The sequence below is a fragment of the Equus quagga genome, chromosome 12 (assembly GCF_021613505.1).
Source record: "Equus quagga isolate Etosha38 chromosome 12, UCLA_HA_Equagga_1.0, whole genome shotgun sequence".
Classification (NCBI taxonomy): domain Eukaryota; kingdom Metazoa; phylum Chordata; class Mammalia; order Perissodactyla; family Equidae; genus Equus; species Equus quagga.
Genome location: NC_060278.1, coordinates 67,151,467 through 67,170,468, shown reverse-complemented (window position 1 = coordinate 67,170,468; position 19,002 = coordinate 67,151,467). Strand labels below are relative to the sequence as shown.

The window sequence follows — 19,002 nt, the reverse complement described above, 5'->3', positions numbered from 1 at the left end:
TATCGCCAAGAGTGATTCTCTACTGCAGCAAACATAGCACACGCCGGCACTTTTCCTGGAATACTTAGAGAATTATACTATGGCCAGGGTGTACCTTAAGGGTAGTCCTTCTTTAAATTATGGCACCTAGCAAAAGCCAAGAAAGGCCAAGGAGAGCACTGTTTGTAGCGATGGTCCTTTTGGAACCACTGGGAGTTGAAATCTTTTTGGAATTCTGCTGAAGGTCTTGGATGGTATGGCCTAAAATTTGGTGAGTATTTTTTGAAGATGACCAGGATCCTTCACAGGAAGTGTAAGTGACTGGAATACCGCCCCCTCCCCCCCCCAACTTTTTGTTATAAATAAGACAAACTGCTCTATGAGATTTTTCATAATAATATCCTGTGAAATTCAAATGATTGTTTCTAGAACCGAAAAGAATCCATAATTGATCCTGGAGGTTATACGGGCATCTCTAAAGTGGAATCATGAGAGGGGGACACTACACTGAGTGGTTGCAGAGGGCCCAGCTGCTCCTCAGGGAGTCCTCGCTCATGTTCTCTCCACTCCAGGGTAGACACGCAGGCGGGACGGGAGGTCAGGGCTGCCCAAAGCATCACAATGGGGCTGCTCCAAGTGCCTCAACCCAAGTCTACCTGCAGGTCAGAGTCCTCAGGGGACAGGGGAGCTTAGAAAAATAGACATGCTGGGGCCCTACGCAGGCCTGGTGGGTCAGAATCTAGGTGGGGATTGGGTGGCACTCTGCATCTTGTGGAGCTTCCTAAACAATTCTGATGCACAAGGCTGGGAACCACTGCTTCTAGGCAAGGAAGCTCTAAAACTCTGTGTGAAGCTTCATTCTATGAGCAACCAAGTATTAAAAGCACCACATACCTTCAAGCAAGTTCTTGCTACCAGTCAAAAGCTAAAAAAGCGCCAAATTGATTCAGGCTCTACTTGGTTACCAAGAAAGCATCTGGACCCTTTTTGAGGTCACTGAAATGTCTTGTAAGTGATAAGTACTCAACAAATATTTGCTAAACAGACAAATGGATGATTTTAGAAAGGTCGATTGCCTAATGTCCTGGAAGCTCCCTGCTGCCCAGAGCACAGGAGTAGCCCAGGACACTGGTAGAGGCCACCTGGCCAGGTTGTCAGAATGTGATGGTTGGAGTCCTGAGGCAGGGCCATCAACACTGCTTCAGCCACACCAACACGAGGTTGTTGTAACATCTTGTCTATCACTTACTCACAAAGACAAACCCTCAAAGTTGGCCTCTTGCTCCTCAGGGCCAGGGACTCCAGACCTCTGGGAGGGTGGCTAGTGCAGAGAGCTGCCCTGGAGAGATGAGAGTCAGGGCCAGGGCCCACTGTGCGCCTGGATACAAATCACAGGAGATTCGGACCCAGCTATTTGTAATCATGAAGACAGGATGGACTTCAATATGAGATGGATGGAGCTTGGACTCAAACGTTCTTATGAGTGGATCTTAGTATTCTATGTTAGGAACTGAGAGGCCAACTCTACATGAACACATTTGTAAACTTCCCGATTGGTACTGGCTACCATTTTGGACACGTACTTAGGCTTTGAATGCTTTTGAACAGCTTCATCTGATAATAATGCAAACCATCTGTGTTAGATGCCAGGATAAACTTTATTTTCCTGCAAACTATAATGAAAACAAATGAAACATATGGCACTCAAGTGCTGTGTTTCTACTTTATTAAATCATCACAGTAAATCAGAATTAAAGAGAAAAAGAGGGTAAACTGGAGGCAAGTGGCGGTCATCGGGGGAGCAGTGTGCTTTTCCGGGCGTGGCACGCTCTGCTGCAGTGTGTCGTGGCGCACACACCCGCCTGCAAAAGTGGCTTATACGTAAAGGCCTATCCCACCCAGACATAAACCTAGATGTGGAGCATTAGGAAAATTAAATAACAAGAGATAGCAAAATAAAAATCAAATGACACACTATAACTTAATTTACCATTTTTATCAAATTGTTTCCTTATTTACATGTACTAAATATTGTAGACCTGAAAACATTCACTTAATGTGTATGTCATACATAGATATTGAGTGCAACTAAAACGATGGTTGTCTCACGTTGAATTTCCCTTCAGTGCGGACATTCCCCTTTACTAGGTATTAACGTAACACAGTTACATATAAGACATCACAGTAAGTTTTAAAGGACCCCTCAACCCTTCAGATGATACAAATATAACAATAAAGGAAGCACGGGTGGTCACGCCTGAGGAAGGTCAGGAGGATGTGATTTGCATTGTCTACGGATCTGCGCGATCTCTTGCTTGTAAGGCTAAGGGTCCCATCGGTCAGCCCCTGTCACCAAGTCAAGGCTTAAACCACCCCATCCTCTCAGCGGCTCTGAGGAGCTGCAGCCTTAACTGGATGAAGATACTGGGACAGTCACTTATCCAAGCTAAATTTCCTCATTTCTGTTTACTTAAGGTTTTATTATTTAAAAAAGAGTCATTTTGTAGAATTACTATGCTCTTTTAAGTACAAGAACCTACTCACTGAGACTACAGAATATCAGCTTTGCTTTAGATGGACATCAGCGTGTAGACAAGTGAGGGGGCTGGCCTGGCCCAGCCTGGAAGCCAACGGGTCTTACCATTTTGAGCCAATTAGGGCCACTCTTGTTTACAGATGGCTGCCCTACTAATGATGAGTCAGCACTGTGACTCAGGCGGGTCCCCACCGGGTGAGTGACCCTCTGCAATTCTGCTGAAAGGCATTTATTACAAAAGCACAATGTTTGCTTTTCTAGGTGAAAAAAAAAAAACCTTGATCATTTCAATTTTCCACCCCAAATAACAAAATGATTCAAGTCTACGTGATTATGAGCAATCTTGTCGCCAGATGCCCTGTTCCCCCATCCCAAATCTCCCAACCAGAGTCATTACTGAGAAGAGTCGGCTTAGAGAAAGCTCCAGTCACAAAACTGTTGGCAGTAACCTGGGGTCATGAGTTGTTAAAATCATTAGGGATCACAGGAAGGTCTGGATATTTGCTACCTACAACCGAGTTTCCCACTCCAGGGTCAGGAAGACTGCTTCCCATAGAGAAAATGGAATCATGGAGCAAGAGTCCAGTGTGACTTCCAACTTCTGACACTTGGACTAAATCCAAGAATTCTGCAACGGGGGTTTCTAGAGCCTGAAGATGAAGTGTTCTCCCAGAAGCTACTTGTGTCAGAGACTACATGGGACTCTGGAGCCAGGAACATGTGATGCCCTTCTCTGCAGGAACGAGGTCGGGGTCCTTTGTAAATGTCACACAAAGCAGCTTGACCAGAGTCTCGAGTCTGAGCAATATGGGCCAAACCATGCTGACCAGAAAGCTCAAGTCATCAGAAAGTGGGGGAGGGTGGGAAGGTAAGAATCATGACATTTGCTGACAGAGCGGAAAATGCTGTGACTCTCAGTCACCCTCCATACTGCCATTGAGCCCCTCAATAAGTGAACAGATCGGGCCATTTACAGAACAACCCACGGCTCGCGTCTTCTGTTTGGACTGCCCCTCGATCTCTGATGTTCGGAGTGTGCTCAGGCTGCTCTGTCTCTGGGCCTGGGCCTCCAGCCCTGCTTGCAACCCTCTATAAAGGAGAAAAACAAATTCTCTCCAGAACTAGAAGGTCCATCCTTCTAATAGAAATGACTGTCTCAATCCTTTCTCACTTGTCCCCAAGGCAAGTCTGGCTCCTGGGTCTGCCCGTCTCTCCTGCAAAGGTCAGGTACCAGCCAAACCAACTCCATGGCTGATGGAAAGAACTGACAGGTCAGTGAAAATGGCGGCTGTGACAGGGTGATTAGGCTCAGTGGGCTCACCAGAAAGGTGAGCAGAGCAGGCTGGGGGTAACGACAGTGGGCACAAGAGTAGAGAGGCAGAGGGCAGGGAGAGGCAGGAGAACATCCTCATGGGCCAGCCTTTCTTGGGCCCTTGGTTAGTGGCAGTGTTCTTCGTGCTGCTCTCCGTCGTGGGCCGAGGGCTTGCTATGGAGACAGGCCAAGGGCCTGCACCAAACAGGACTTCTCTGTTATCTGACTTCTCTGTCGCTGACACCCACAGACCCCAGCAAGGGTGCTGGGCAAGCACAGATGGAAGGGGAGCTTGTCATTTTTTTCCAAACAGGCTCAACATGCCTTTCTTGGATCCTGTCTCTTGCTTGGAATCTGTTACCCTAAGACTCCACGTGACAGGAAGGGTTTCTAGGGCCCCTGCCGTGGCACTCTCTCGGCAGTGGGTAGGGGAAGCTCTCGGAGGCAGACAGACATTCCTGGGGTGCCCGTCTCAGTCCACTGCCCGAGCTGGGGGCACCTTGTGCTGACGTGGCCCTGTGTTGAGTAGAGCCTTGGAAGGTTTCCTGACCTACGGGAACTTCGCAGGGACAGGACCCTGCACTTCTAGAACCACCTGAGTGTTCTGTGACAGGAGCATCACTGTCACAACCTGGAGGGCCTCCAGGATGGTCAGGAAAACCTCTCCCCAGTTAGTGGGCCTCAGGCACCAGGTGGAAAAACACTCAGCAACTGAGGTAAAACTTCTCATGGGCTCAAGACCCCAGGGAGAGCCAATTTCCATGATGATGAAATTTTTGAGTAAATCACAAATCCTAACATAGGAAGAACTAGCAAAATCAATGCAGAGAACATTCCTCAAACAATGTGACAGTTGTTTGGCTGGTCCCTCTGTTAATCTCACTTGAGTTTATAAATGAGAGGAGGTAACTTCGGGTACAGAAACCAGCTGCCCTCTGCCCTCCCTGAAAGCCCAGAATCTTCTCCTGCTGGCTCTGCCCGGGCCAGCCACACCAACGCCCACGGGAGAGCGGGGCAGACTCTCTGTTGGTGACTTTTTCTTTTCTTCCTTCAAAGCCCAAGGTTCGTGAGGTTTCAGGCAAGATGACACCGCCTCATTTGAAGGTTCAATCCACAACAATTCGGTGGGGTTCACGTCTAACTTCAGAAGGCCGTTAACAAGCACACTTGCTGAGGGTGCTAGCAAAGCAACGTGTCCTGGAGTCTCTGGGTTTGGGGGTTTGAGGTGGCGTGGTAGGGCAGTCTCCTCACCAAGAGGCGCCATGCGGTGGGCTGGCGGCTAGGGCCCTGCAGAGAAAGCAGAGAAAGATCATGTCAGGGCGCCAGGCGAGGCCCTTCTGGGTACAGATTCACGGGGGTGCGTGGGGGGGGGGGGGTGTGTGGCATTCACAAGAAATGGAACCATGTCCCCAAGAAGAGGGTTTGACGACTTCCCTGTGTGGCACATGCAAGGATGTTTGTTGAGAGAATTAGCAAATGAACGTCTTTCTTCCCAGTCTTTGCTCTGGACTTTCCTGAAGCATAAAGAAACTATGAATCTTTCTGAAATTAACTCGGCCTTACTGTCCAATCCACAAGTAAAGAATGAAGAGAAAAGGCATCTGATTGAAGGGAGGAGGAGCCAATGAAGCACACTGTCCAGAGTCAACGAAAAAGCAAGTAAAGCCTCACAGGCAGCTTTGTGGATTTCTGTGGGGGTTATTATTTAGACGTATTTACATATTGATACTTTACAGAGTGAGTTACAACTTGATTACTCCCCAAAGGATCTGAGACAAGAGGTCAGGACTAGGTTGCCCGTCTGAATGAGTCCAGATGAGCACACCTCTATTTAGCACTGGAGGGAGAAAAGAGTAAAACGAAGTGCGCGTGGCTGCAGCTCTCCCCTTCCCCAGGCTGCCCGGGCTCCTAGGGATCCAGGAACGCCTGCTGCAACACCCAGCCGCTGTTGCCGGTGGAGTCTGCTCTCCCGGGGGCCGCTCTGCGAGGGAGACGATCATTTCATCACCCTTCCCCTCGTAATCTATTTTTAAACCCTGCTGTATTACACCCCAAGCTTCCAGGCTTGGAATGAACCTCAAAAGCAGGCTTCTATCTTCCTCCCAACATGCTTCACTTCCAGGAGTTTGGCCTTTGAAATTTTTATTATTAATGGCATTTGAAATTAATTTACGTAAGTTATCTTATTCACAGACAGCCTCTTTTTTCATTTTCTGACCTTCCCTTATTGTTTCTAGGAAGAGTCTCTGAAATCTATACTTGCAGACATGCTTGGACCCGAGGAGGCCAACCTTCCCCAGTGTGTTCCAAAATCCAGCATTAAGACTCCCACAGCTGGGGCTCTGCTGTCTCCTCCTTCTGTCCCAGGAAGGTCAGGCAGGGAGAGGAAATGCCGCGGCTTCTCTCCTGCTATTTTTGCCTTTGAAAACAGGCTGCTTTTGACAAAGGCAGCACAGCTATACCATCACCCATAGCAGAAACAGCACTGGTAACAGGCATCTCTCCATCCCCGGGTAGCTGGAGGTGGGAGTGGGGGCAACATTGGGGAATGACCCTGATTTAATTTCAGATAATATTCCATTTTGAAATAACTTCACTTCAAATTGTATAAGATTTCACATTATTAAGTAGGAACCACCCCATTCACTATTGTAATCAGATCAATTGGGAGAAGGAAGCCAAGAAAAAGTAAGTAAATGAAAGAGACAAAGTGATGTTCAAAGATCTGATGTTAAGTGAAAGAGTAATTCTGGATCAGAAGGGGAAACATTTAACCCCTCCGCCCCCACCCAGGGAGGGCACAGAGGGGAGCACTTCACGGCTCCGCAGGACGGCAGGTGGACAGGGTGCCGCCAGCTTTGACAAGCTGCATGAAGCTCTGCAGCAAAGCCGCCTTTGCGCATCTGACAGCAGCGTCCTCAACCAGTGGGGCAAAGGGAAAGTCACACCTGAGCAGGAGCCTGCACTACGGTGCCTCCTGCATTTCTCCAGTCCCCAGCTTCCTGCTGGCACATCCCCAGCTGGGGATGGCTCCTGCCTGCCTGCTGCACCCGGTGACTGATGGGAGGCAGCAGATGTGGAATAAGCACAAAGGAGGGCATTCCACTCGCAAGCTGCTGGCAGCCACTCCACTCACTTGGCCTTTCCTTGTGCTGGAAGCTGGGGGTCTGTTCAAAGGACTCTTGAGTCCCAATTCACTGCTTCTGGGGCGGGAGCAGGGGGACATGAATGGATTGGGGGGCCCAGAAAATAAAGACCTTTGCATGAATTCCCGCTGCTGGTGGGGACTGAAAAGCCCTGCTCCGTCCCACCCAAAGAGAGCACCTAGGCTTTGTGGGTCACGTCGCTTCTGGGGGCTGACGTCAGTGAGCCCAGTTTGGAACAATTCAGGGACTGGGCCAAAGCTGAGGCTGAGGGGAAAAGAAAGGGCAGCGGGCCAGAGGGTAGTGGCTGCTCGTCTGGCCTGTAGGTGTAAAGCCCATGCCTGGTGGAGGGGGGCGCTGTTTTGAATAAACCAAAAAATCTGGACCCTCACATCCCACTTCCATATTTACTGAGACAGTGACTGCCCTCTGTGCCACGCAGACTGTGGGCGATAGTGTAATAAATGACAGCTCACTCACTGGTATTCTCCATTATTATTATTTTTATCATCATCATCATCTGATCTCCCTTCCACCTGTGAGCCCATGAGTGGGTACAGCCTGGGCCACCCTAGAGGGTTTCCAGCCAGCAATGCCACGGGGGGGGAAGGACCTAAACCCCAACCTGGGCAGAAGGAGAGGCCCACGGGGGTCACACCTGCCACGGCCGGCCTGCCCTCTGGGTCCTAAACCGCAGCCGATCCCCGGGTTCTCCACCCTCTGAACTCCCCTAGCTTTTGTCTGCTCTTCCTCCCCCAGCTGTTCCATTCAGCAGCCCCTTGGACAACCTGCCCTCCCCTCTCAGAGGCCTCCATTAAGGCGAGCGGTCAGAGGCCGGCCCAGCACGTGCCTCGTCTTATCAGCCCATCTCAAGATCCTGCTCCTCCGGCTTGGGCAACAAAAAAGGAGGCGGCCCGGGTCCACTGGCTCCCTGCAGCCTCACACACAAAAGGGCGGGCGACAAAGACATTTTCCGGGATGGCAGGTGTTGGTGTCAGATTCCGCCCAGACAGCACGGGGCAGAAGAAAGGCGAGGCTGGGTTTCCCCGGGCAGCGCAGACATGCAGGGGCAGGAGTGCAGGCAGGGCCCCGGGGGAGGGAGGTGGAGGCAAGGAACCCGAGGGGCATTTCAGCGCGGTGTTAGCCGTGGAGGGAGGCTGTTAGTGAATTCACACACCCTCTCTCAGAGCAGGCTGCCTGGGGAAATCTGCTGCATGTCAGTCTTACCTTGCTCAAATATTGCAATGAGACCTTTATGTATTTTAATCTGAAGGAAAAGAACATAATACCAAATGAATACAAGCCCAGCACCCACAGCCCAACGTGACAATGAACATAGTGCTAACCATCCATTACTGCTGGGCTGCCTGAGTGCTGCCGCAGCGTTGGAGATCATTACAAACTGAAAATTCACTTAAAATTCGACTTGGCAGGACAGAATTCTAGCTGCGGTCACATTGATAAATGCGACATGAACAGACATTAGCGTTCCTAGGATGTATGACGCAGATGCTGCTGGGAGCCCTACAGGCACTGGGCAGCATGGACCACTGTATCCTCTCCTTGCTGCCCAATATTTCCTGACTGATTGGGTCTAAAATATGGTCAAAGATAAGAGTTTTCAAGACAAGCATTTAGAATTCAAAGGATGACCTGAAAAAATAATTGATACCCTTTAAGCGTGCCATGTTACATGTCTCTCAAGTTTCATTTTCAGGTTTCTGAGTGGTACACAGTGTGTTAATTCAGTACTAGTGTCACCTTCAATGTGACAGACTGGGAGGAAGTATACAGTGTGCTGTGCAGAGGGTGGCTTGGGAAGGGGACCCTCGGTGGTGAAATGGGACACAAGGTCACCCTCACAGAGCAGTGGATCTTAGCAGTTACCCCAAACCCGAGAGAGGATCTGAGCTTTTCAACCTTGTGACAAGTTTTCCCACTCCCCCAGCCCTCCCACAGCCATCCTATTTCCTATGTCGGTTTGCCTTAGCAAACGCAGCCTCTGTCGGCATCAGGCAATAGCTCCTCACCCCAAACGCCACAACACTCCTGAATTCAGCGTCACTGGACCACCATCAAATTGGGACAAAGGACACTTATCAGTGACACAGACTGTTGTGTGCATGGCCACAGGTGTAAACTTGGACTGTTTGCTGACCCCACCTGCCAAGGCTGGCACAGTGGCCAGGGCCAGTTTCTAAGATGGTGGTTCAGAATGCCGTCAGAGGAAGGACCACTGCCATACTCTTAGGTGGGGCTCTCTGAAAGAAATGTGGACGTCTATGAAGCCATAGTTTCCAATCTGCTGAGGAAAACTCATTCCCTCTCCCTCCAAAAAAAAATTATTTGGGGTAAGAATTTCAGGATAAATAAGCGATCACAGATGATCCTGTAGCATCCTGTTTTACTTGATTTCCAACCTCTGTTAACTGCTCCTTGTCTACATGTTGATTGTGCTCTAGGGGCACAAGAAGTTCTTGGGCTGGTGGTGATTGTTGGTAACAGACTAGAATGTTTTCCGTGGATCCTCTAGATAATGTGATTATCGAGATTTCCTGTTTTCCCCCAATGCACTGTGCTGTGGGGCCGTTTCCTCTTATGGAAGATGCAAACATACAGGAAGCCTGCGTGGGTCTTCCTGGAGTTGAGGAAGTTCAGTTTTTCAGGGCACCATGCTACTGACCCTCTCCAGTGGGAGCAAAGGGTCTCTTCATGAAGGGGCTCCTTGGTCTCCCTCCCCGGCTGCCCCCTCAGCCCCGGTTATACTGGGCGTACAGGCACTGGATTGGTAGAAACCAAGAAAACAGATGGTACAGCTAACAATGGAGGGCTTGTTTGTAATTGCTGATGAGGACTGGTTTGCTCCTCTCCCCAGTGCGTCCCCAGATGCAGCCTGGTGTGGTGTGCTGGACCAAACAGAATGTCTCGATAACTGCCAATCCATGGCTGAGTTAAGGAGATACAAAGACAGACAGTTGGGGGCTGCCTTAATTATTCCATGGGGCTCGAATGTCACTTGCCCTTGACACACAGGCAATGCTACCAAGGGGTGGGGGCCCCATTCTTGGAACAGAGGAGTGGGCTGTCAGCTTCCTGATACATCCCTGGGGGCAAGCATGAGGTTCCAACCAACTGGGCAGTGTTGGAAGGCACCAGAAGAGACCACTGTGCTTGGAGAGGAGGCATGGAAAGAGAATAGGAGGCATGTGATGCCTGCAGGTGTGGGGGAGAGACACAAAGCATAACTATGTCATCCTTTCATTGCTGGGCCCCTGATCTGTGCCCGGTGCTGTTCTAGGCTCTGGGTTACGGCAGTGAACACAGCAGAGAGGCTCCTGCCTTTGACGGCCTTTCGTGGAGGAGTTACGGCATGCCTTCTAACAGGATGATATCACCCCTGGGGGGGAACAATATCTTACTCTTTATATCTATAAAGCTCAGATAGAAGTATGGTGAATAAACAGACACACAGTATTTCTGTGGTGTTTCAGGGGAGGGGATAAAGGGAACAAACATGTCTTAGAAGGCTCCACAGTGAGGCAATAATGAGAAAAAGGTTGAGGAACATTAAATGGTAGGGTTAATAGGTGTCTTTAATTCAAGGTGTTTCTTATACATTAGTGGTGCTGGGGATCAGGAGTCAGCCCAGCTCGCATCCAAGAGCAGCTGAGTGAGACACCTCTGGGGAGAGCCCTTGAAGTGTAACTCAAGATACTGACGGGCCACACTGTGGCCACTTAGCAGCTCAGATGCAGAGTGGGAGCCCCAAGAATCCGGAAGTCGCTTTTGGAGAAAGATGCCTTACATCTTTGGTCTCCTGTGACTTCTCTGATGCTCTGGGTATCAGCAAGGATTTAAGAAAACACAGGAAACAATAGTCTCGGTTGGGGATTTGCTGTGTTCTGCACAGCTCGGCCTAGTGGAGGTTTTTCAAGAACTGGTGGGTCTTTTTATGGCATGTTTTCTCTGGCTGTACTCACTAGGGGAGCAAAAGAGCAAGGATTTGAACCGAGCTGCTTCTCTCGGAGGAAAGGCTGACATCCAGAACTGCCACCTGGGATAATGCTGGGCAGGGTCAGACAAGAAAAGTGGCTGCCTCTCCCTGGGTCCTTGTTACTGAACAGTCAGTGTGGAAAATGATTAACTGGTTCAAGATAATTAGGGAAGGGAATGATTTTGAGAGCTGGCATGGATGAGGGAGAGAAATAGTGGACTAGGGTTCCAGCTTTAGGCAAGTGCTAAATATCCTCCCAGCAGGAAGGCGGACAGAGCGGGAGATCAGAGAGCTGTCTGGGCTATTCAGACCTCTTGGAATGGCTCTGAGGAAGGGAACAGGTGCAGCAGTGGATGGGGTAAGCCTACACACTCAACTCAACACTGGCAACCCAAGACCAGTGGGAATTAGCCAGCCTAATTAACATTTCCAAATGGCCCAAGGATGGCTTCCAGTATTTCCAACCCAGCAGCAGTGGCTGTGTCCTGGCCCCAGCCCTGGCTCTGGGCTCAGCTTACTCTTTTTGGTTGTTGGTCTTGCTCATCAACTTTGGTTCCGAAGCAGAAAGCTAGGACAGCTGGACCACTCTCTCTCAGGCAGGCAGAGAGAGAGTGCATGTATTGTGTGCCTGCATGTGCATATGGACCTGTGTGAGGGGCTAAGCGAGCGGGTGGAACATTCATGAAAAAACTTTTCGGGTATTTTTCTCTTCCCTTCCACAACTATAATGTACTCTTATTGATCTATGACTAAATTTAACTAAATTATAAATTAAAAATTAATATCTTGGTGTCAACTTTCTTTTAAGGCCCTCATGGAGAAGGAGGTTTCCAGACCCTCTCACTGTCTCAGAGAACACGAATATCAAGATCTCAGTTACAACTTGGCCATGGTAGGCTGTTCATTTTACCAGACTGAATCCACATCTCAAAATGGGAAAATAGCACACAAATGCTTGTAGCAGCAATATTCATAAAAGCCAAAAAGTAGAAATAGCTCACATGTCCTTCAACTCATGAATGGACAACCAAAATGTGGCCTACCCTTATAATGGAATACTATTTGGCAAGAAAAAGAAGTAAAATAATGATACAGGCTACAACATGGACAAACACTGAGAACATCCTAAGTGATAGAAGTTAGTCACCAAAGACCACATATTGTAGGATTTCACTCAAATGAAATGTTCAGAATAGAATGTCTCCGTAGAGACAGAAAGTAGACTAGTGGCTGCTTAGGGCTGGGGGTGGATAGGGGGCATGGGGATCAACTACTAGTGGGTTTATTATTATTATTATTATTATTATTATTATTATTATTATTATTGCAGGGAAAGATTTGCCCTAACACCTGTTGCCAATCTTCCTCTTTTTTTTCCCCCTCCCAAAGCCCCAGTACATGGCTGGATATCCTAGGTGTAAGTTGTTCTAGTTCTTCTATGTGAGCCACACCACGTCATGGCAACTGACAGATGGGTGGTGTGGTTCTGTGACCCAGAAACGAAACCAGGCTACCGAAGCGGTGAGCACCATACTTGAACCACTAGGCCATCAGGGCTCTATTATTTTTTTATTTTTTAGGAGGGATAAAAATGCTCTAAAATTAGGGGCTGGCCCCACGGCCAAGTGATTAAGTCCACAAGCTCCACTTTAGCAGCCTGGGGTTTGCCAGTTTGGATCCTGGGCACTAACCTACACACTGCTCATCAAGCCATCGTGAGGCGGTGTCCCACATAGAAGAACTAGAATGACCTACAACCAGGATATACAACTATGTACTGGGCCTTTGGGGAGAAAAGAAATGTTCTAAAATTAGATTGTGGTGATGGGTGCCCTACCTTGTGAATAGACTACAAACACTGAATTCTTTACTTCAAATGGGTGAACTGTATGGTATGTGAATTAATCTCGATAACACTGTTTGTAAAAATGGCAAAATCGACTAGAAGGTGGTCTGGGCGCACTACTGCCACTACTTTTCCGAAGGTGACACAACAGAAGGGCCTCCGAGCTCCAGGAAAACAAAATCCCCTGTGGGCACCTTGGGAGGCAGGGGCACAGGGCTGGCTGTGAAGGTTAGCAGATGCCACCAGCAACTCTCCCTCTGTTTCACGCTACAGACTTTAACTATCCTCAAAGCAAAGAAAATGGGGCTACCCCTCAGGCAACCCTCTTCTCTTCTCTTCAGCGTTGTCTCTTGGGTTTATTGCAACTTGAATTCATCTGTCATAAAAAACCTCAAGAGTATAAGGTGGGATTACAGTGTGACTCCCCGGGACACACTGGGATTTTGTGTGTAGCTCAGGACTATTTTTTAAACTCCCTAACAATCAACAGCTAAGGAAACGTAGCAGATGTTAGCAGGCGCAGCGAGGTCTGTGGTGACCTGTGGGAGGACAGTGAGTTCTAGGTATTTGTCTGAGTTGTCTTCAGACATTAAAGAAGCAGTGGAACCATCTGGTAGTTTCACTGATACAAGCTGTCCTGTTGTCTTCAGAAATTAAGGAAGACATTCTAGTCCATAATTAAGATATTTTCTATATGTGAATTCTTTCTACGGTACTCAATTTGCATCCTGAAGTAGAAACACTTTGGTTAACTTTCAGTTAAATTTCTCGGTTACCTGTGTCACAGTGGGTGTGCGTTTGCCACTGTAAAAATTGTACAGGCCATCTATAAAACAGACCTTTCTGCCTTTGGGAAGTCACATTTTACCTTTGCCACAAAAGAAGGGTTCCTCCCCTCCAGCCCACGAGCAGGCACCGAAAAAGGCAGGGCCTCTCAGGTAGGGGCAGTGAGTCCTATCTGGGAACAGAAAGACCTAAGGGCCTGAGCCCTAGTCTTGGCCACTTGACCACGAAAAAAACCAGCTGCTCTCAGTTCCAATACTGCCAAAGAAAAAAATCGTGCCCTACAGAAAGCAGACTGTGAGGAGAGTGTGCGGTAAGCTGCAAATCTCCACACATATGTAAAGAGCTACTACTGTTCACAGGTTGTCCTAGAGATCATTTTTACAAAAGTGAAACAATGCGAAGGAAGCTCAGCCTCACACGCGAGCTCTTCGGATACTGGGGGCCATTTTCCTCTCTGCAGTGTTCTGTGCACCAGGGATAGTTATCCGCCATGGTTCTGCGTGCCAGCGCACGGGTTCAAGGCCACTGAATTCTGGCGTGAGTCTGGCGGTCTTAACGAGGTGGGGAGATGTGCCTGCAGGTCGGAGTTCTGTCCATCTCCTTTTCACCTTCCTCCTACCATGCAAACCTTCCCCTATAAAGAGGCGGGTGGCACCATGCTCCCTTCACCTGTGCAGTCCAGCTTAGGGGCTGCGTTCTGCGGCACTGGTGTGAGGGGACCCCCTCTAGTGGGCCCCCATTGGGAATGTTTGGGGAGAACATCTCTTGAATCGCCACAACATTCATTCACTAGTCAAACATGCATTACATGGCTGCTGTGCGCCAGGGGATGGGAATACGTGGCGACGAAGTATTATCTAACTGGTCCTCCTCCTGCCCTCCCACGGTATATCCTACCCACAGAAGCACAGTGACCCGTTACAACAAAATTCACATCATGTCACCGCACTGCCTACGCCCCTCCAGTAGCTGCCCATCTTACTAGAGTAAGAACCAAGGCCTCTCCCTCTGCCTGCACGGCTGCAAGGTCGCTCTGACCTGCCTCCTCCTCCCCATCTTGCTGCTCTGCCCTACCAACGCAGACTCCTCACTGTTCCTTGACAGGCCAGGGAAGCTCTTGCCTCAGGGCCTTTGTGCTTCCTGTTCCTCTCCTTGGAACCTTCCCCACCAAATGCTAAGTGGCTTGCTCCCTCGCCTCCTTCAAGTCTTTCCTCAAATATCACCTTCTCAGTGAGGCCCTCCCTGACTCCCTGTTTTAAAGGGCACCTCATCCAGTGTACATTTCTCAGCAGCACCCCTGATCCTCCGTCCTGCTGTCTTTTTCTTCTTAGCTCTCCTCAGCGCCTGCCAGGAAACGAGCGTCCTTCTTGCCTATCTAGAGGAGAAGCCTCAGGGAGGGTGGAGCTGCTGTGGTTTTGCTCATCTGTGTGTCTTCCATATGAAGTATTTAGTAAATGTTTATGGAATGCATGCTGAAGGTTCGGCCCTCGCAGGGTTGATGTGATGTCCAGGGTAAAGCTGCGTTCTCATCTACCTAAGCTGTACCAAAGGTGCGTGTGTGCTCCCAGGACTAGTATTAATATCTCAATATGGCCTCTAGCAAGTTGCCAGCTTTGGGTAACTGCGATAGAGCAGAGTGGCCTGTGGAGCCCCATTTCCGGCTTCTTCCTTTCTTCTCTGTGGTGACCCCTTCCTCTGGGACTCACCCCAGAAGCTCTTGGGTCGTCTAACCACCCCACCCCCACCCCCCAGGTCAGGAGCGCCTGGCTTTGGAGAGCCGCAGGCCCAGATGTTATGGAGGGCTCTGGTGCTAACTGGAGTGGGGCGGTTTCTCTAGCTACTCCTTGGAGCCCTAGGGACGTAGCCAGGGAGCAGGGTTTCCCTAACTACCATGCACGGCCCTGGGACTGCCTGCCGCAGAGTCTGCACTAACATCCTTCAGTAGCAACGGAAGGGCAGTATGCGCTTCTCAGCTCTGTCTGCGATTAGGGCTGGAGGACGAGACTTTACCAGTGAGTCCTGGAAGACCCCAGTGGCTTCCTCACCCTCAGGCCATCTCACATGAGAAGAGAGATGCTGGGGGATGGTGTGGGCCAAGGTTCCCACCACAGGTAATGCTGAGCACTGTGGGGCGGGAAGAGGGACCTGGTGTGGGGCACAGGTAGGTGGATGTGTTCTCTGTGCATCTGGCATCTTAGTGTCTCATAGTCTTGAAGTGGTCGAAAAATAGCCTTTTGCTTATTCTTTCTTAGCACTTTTCACAATGATGCCACTAGCCTTCTTATTTGTTGAGAAATGACATGGCCATGTCAATGCTGTAAATACTTTATGTATTTTTTTTTTATACAGTTGACTGGCATGTTTCCCATTTTTAAGGGTTTTCTTTTCAGCCCTTTGAGGGACTTGAAAAGATAACGGGAAAAGAAGAACCAGCTTTTCTCTTCATTATGCTATTTAGAGGTTTATTTCCTGGTTATCATCATATATCCTTCTGGAAAAGGAGAGTATAAAATATTCTTTCTTTTTTTCATCAGCAGACTTAAACGCTAGTAAGAGAGGTTCCTTTTGGCCTCTGCTTTGGTTTGGTTGTTGCTAAATAGAAATTCAAGCAAAACCACTGAGTCTTCCAGGAAACCACCCTAATGGCTTAGGTTGTACAACTTCTACCTGGGACATCCAGAAGACCATGAAGGTCACAGTCACGGTTTACAAGGAATGTGAACCTGGGTGTCAGAAGCTCCAGGTTCTTCTGAAACAAATTCTGAAAGTTATTCCAAATAAGCTTTAATTAAGAGTCACTTCCAAAAACTGTCGCTGAGAAAAATTCTTGGTACCTGCTGCCCATCTCTTGGCAACTGCTCGTGTCCCCGGAGCTGTAATCAACAGTTAGGCAGGGAGGAAGAAGCCACTTGCACTTAAAACCCAGCAAAGACTGAGAGACCAAAACTAACTCAATGCAGCATTTCATAGAAAAAGCAGTATCTTCAAGTTCTTCCAAAGGAACAAATTAAATGTAATGTCAATACTTTAGAATGAATAATCTCAAGTCCCTTATTTTTCTGGGAACCTGTGAACACCCCCGATCTCTGCACAAGTCCCAGGGGCAGGAGGGTCCCCATGTCAGCTCTGAAAGGAGTCACCTCCTCCTCTCCGCTCTTCCCACATTTACTATCCTTCGTCTTCCTCTTCTTGTCCACAGGCCTCCCAGCTCTCAGATGTCCCAACTCTTAGCCAATGTGGGAAAGTTCAAAAGCAACTGGAAGGATGCTGAGTATATCTAATACATATTCAGCAAGTTTTCATTCTCTCCCAGGCTCACAGGCAGATGGCATGGCCCATCTCAGGGAAATCTCAACCCAACTGACCCAAACCATTGGCTGTTTGTATCTTTTTTTTGTTTTTGAACTGTTATCTTTTTGACATGGAATTATAGTTTGGAGCTAACTAATCTGGGATTATTAACAATTAGCCATTTTTGGTGGTTCACGAGTATCTGCTTCTGCCTGACGAGACTGAAAGCTCCGGAAGAGGAGAGACAGAGCACAAGGTCTCCAGAGCCTCCGTGCCCTTAAAATGCCCAGCACAGTCCTGCTTGGTGGCAGCGGCCTAGGGGAGGAGAGGGGAGGGCCAATTCAGAGACGGCAACATTTGACAGGTAGCACCATCATTTTCTAGAGGATCAAATGGAACAAATGTTTGTTTCATCTCTTTCTTCCCCCTTCCAGAGCTTACATGGAGGAGAGTAAAAGAGTGTTAAGAGGAAAAAGGGATGAACAAGCATGAGGCAAAATGTGGTGCTAACCAGGACAACTGAGAATTCTCTTTAATACCCCCGACAGCATTTACAAAAGCATCTCAAATCAAGTTTCAGTTATTCAAACTGCATTATCCAGTCTGTGGATAACCAGGCTTCTGGCTTCCCCCACCTTTCTCCACACCCAGTTTTGGCCATATTGCTCATCACTGGCCTTACACTATGAGACCGGGAAGGGAGGGAGACAGATGAAACAATTACAGGTGTTTGCTCTGCATCTTGCATCAGGCGCAGCACACATCTGTGGTCTGGAGACACACCTGTACCTCTTAAAGCAATCGCCTGAGTCTTTTCTGTCTGCATTTCTCTTACTGTTGTTCACGTTATAAGAAAGAAATTATATGCATCGTTCCCTAAAGAATTTACAGCCTATTATAGATAGAAGAAACACACACACAGAGGACAAAGACATATGCTAAGAAAAATCAAGATATAAGTAACGACAGGTTAGATGGCACTAAAATGAGGACCTAAACATTAGAGAGATGCCTTGATTTAGGACAGTGGTTCTCAGTCATGCTTGCATATTAAAATGCCCTCAGGAGTTTTCAAAAGAAAGTCCCCATGCCCAGGTCACACCCCAGACCAATAAACCCAAATCTCTGGTGGAGGGACACAACATCAGGATCCCTATGCCTCCACAAGTGATCCAGTGTGCAGCTGGAGCCAGCACCACTGGGTTCAGGTGATGGGAGCACGGGTAGTTAAAAAAATTCCTATGGATGCTTCATCATCTTTTCAGGAAGAATACATTTTAGGTTTCAAAAAAAAGTGTCATATGCACGGGGGTCAGAATTAAGTGGGTTACGTGGGAGGAAGATTTGGGCGGGGTCTGGGAGGGATTACTGAGGGGAAGAAGTGTCTGTGTGGGGCGGGCAGTTGTTTGCAGGGTGCGTGGTAACAGCCAAGCGTGCTGAGGATGCAGAGTGGGGCGATCCTGAGTTCTTGAACAGACAGTGACATAGAGAGCTTGTATTTAAGGGAAACTTCTAGATGATCTGAATGGAGTTCTGAGATTCGATCCTGGTCTTTAACTAGTATTAATAAAAGGCCAGCAGCCGTGGCTCTGATTTATGGGACTGTCAGCTAAGGGTGGGCCCTGGGCTAGCATTTCTACATGTCAAGGTCCCCGGCCTGCACTTCTCATTCTAGGAGACAGGGTGACAGGCAGGCAGCAGTGATTCCAGGACGAGAGAGAAGAAATGGGGAGGAACATGTTCACCATGGAAGACAGAAGGAAGATGCGCAGGAAGAGGCAGAGGGTTGCACAGGACGGAGTGAGGAGAAACCTGGACATGCTGGTGGGAGGCGAGGATGATAGCAGAATGATCATCTGCTGAAGGCGCCCTGTGTGCCAGGCGCTGTTCTCATCTCTCACACATACTCGCTTACTGAATCCTTATGAATGCACTTTAAGGAAGTACTATTGTCAGGAATGTTTTACAGAATCAGACGCTGAGCCACAGAGTGACAGGTAACTTGGCTGAGGCCACGTGCCGAAGCATGGAAGATACTGGCTATCTGCAGAACCCAGGCCTCTCCTGAGAATACATTCTCCCCGTGAGGAGCCTCTAAGGCAGCTGGGGAGGCAG

The 19,002-nt window shown here is 48.7% G+C and overlaps 1 protein-coding gene across 4 annotated transcripts in view; it reads right to left on the bottom strand.

The window, feature by feature from the left end:
- Nucleotides 1-1,618: 1,618 nt before the first annotated feature.
- Nucleotides 1,619-19,002, bottom strand: part of RALGAPA2 (Ral GTPase activating protein catalytic subunit alpha 2) — a 323,368-nt gene continuing 305,984 nt past the window's right edge. For 3 of the 4 annotated variants that reach the window (XM_046679548.1, XM_046679546.1, XM_046679549.1), the window contains one exon: nucleotides 1,619-5,114. In XM_046679548.1, the coding sequence (XP_046535504.1) occupies nucleotides 5,107-5,114 (8 nt within the window). In that variant the 3' untranslated portion in view covers nucleotides 1,619-5,106. Of the gene's footprint in view, nucleotides 5,115-8,197; nucleotides 8,238-19,002 lie in introns of all 4 variants that reach the window. The other variant, XM_046679547.1, reaches the window with a different exon arrangement.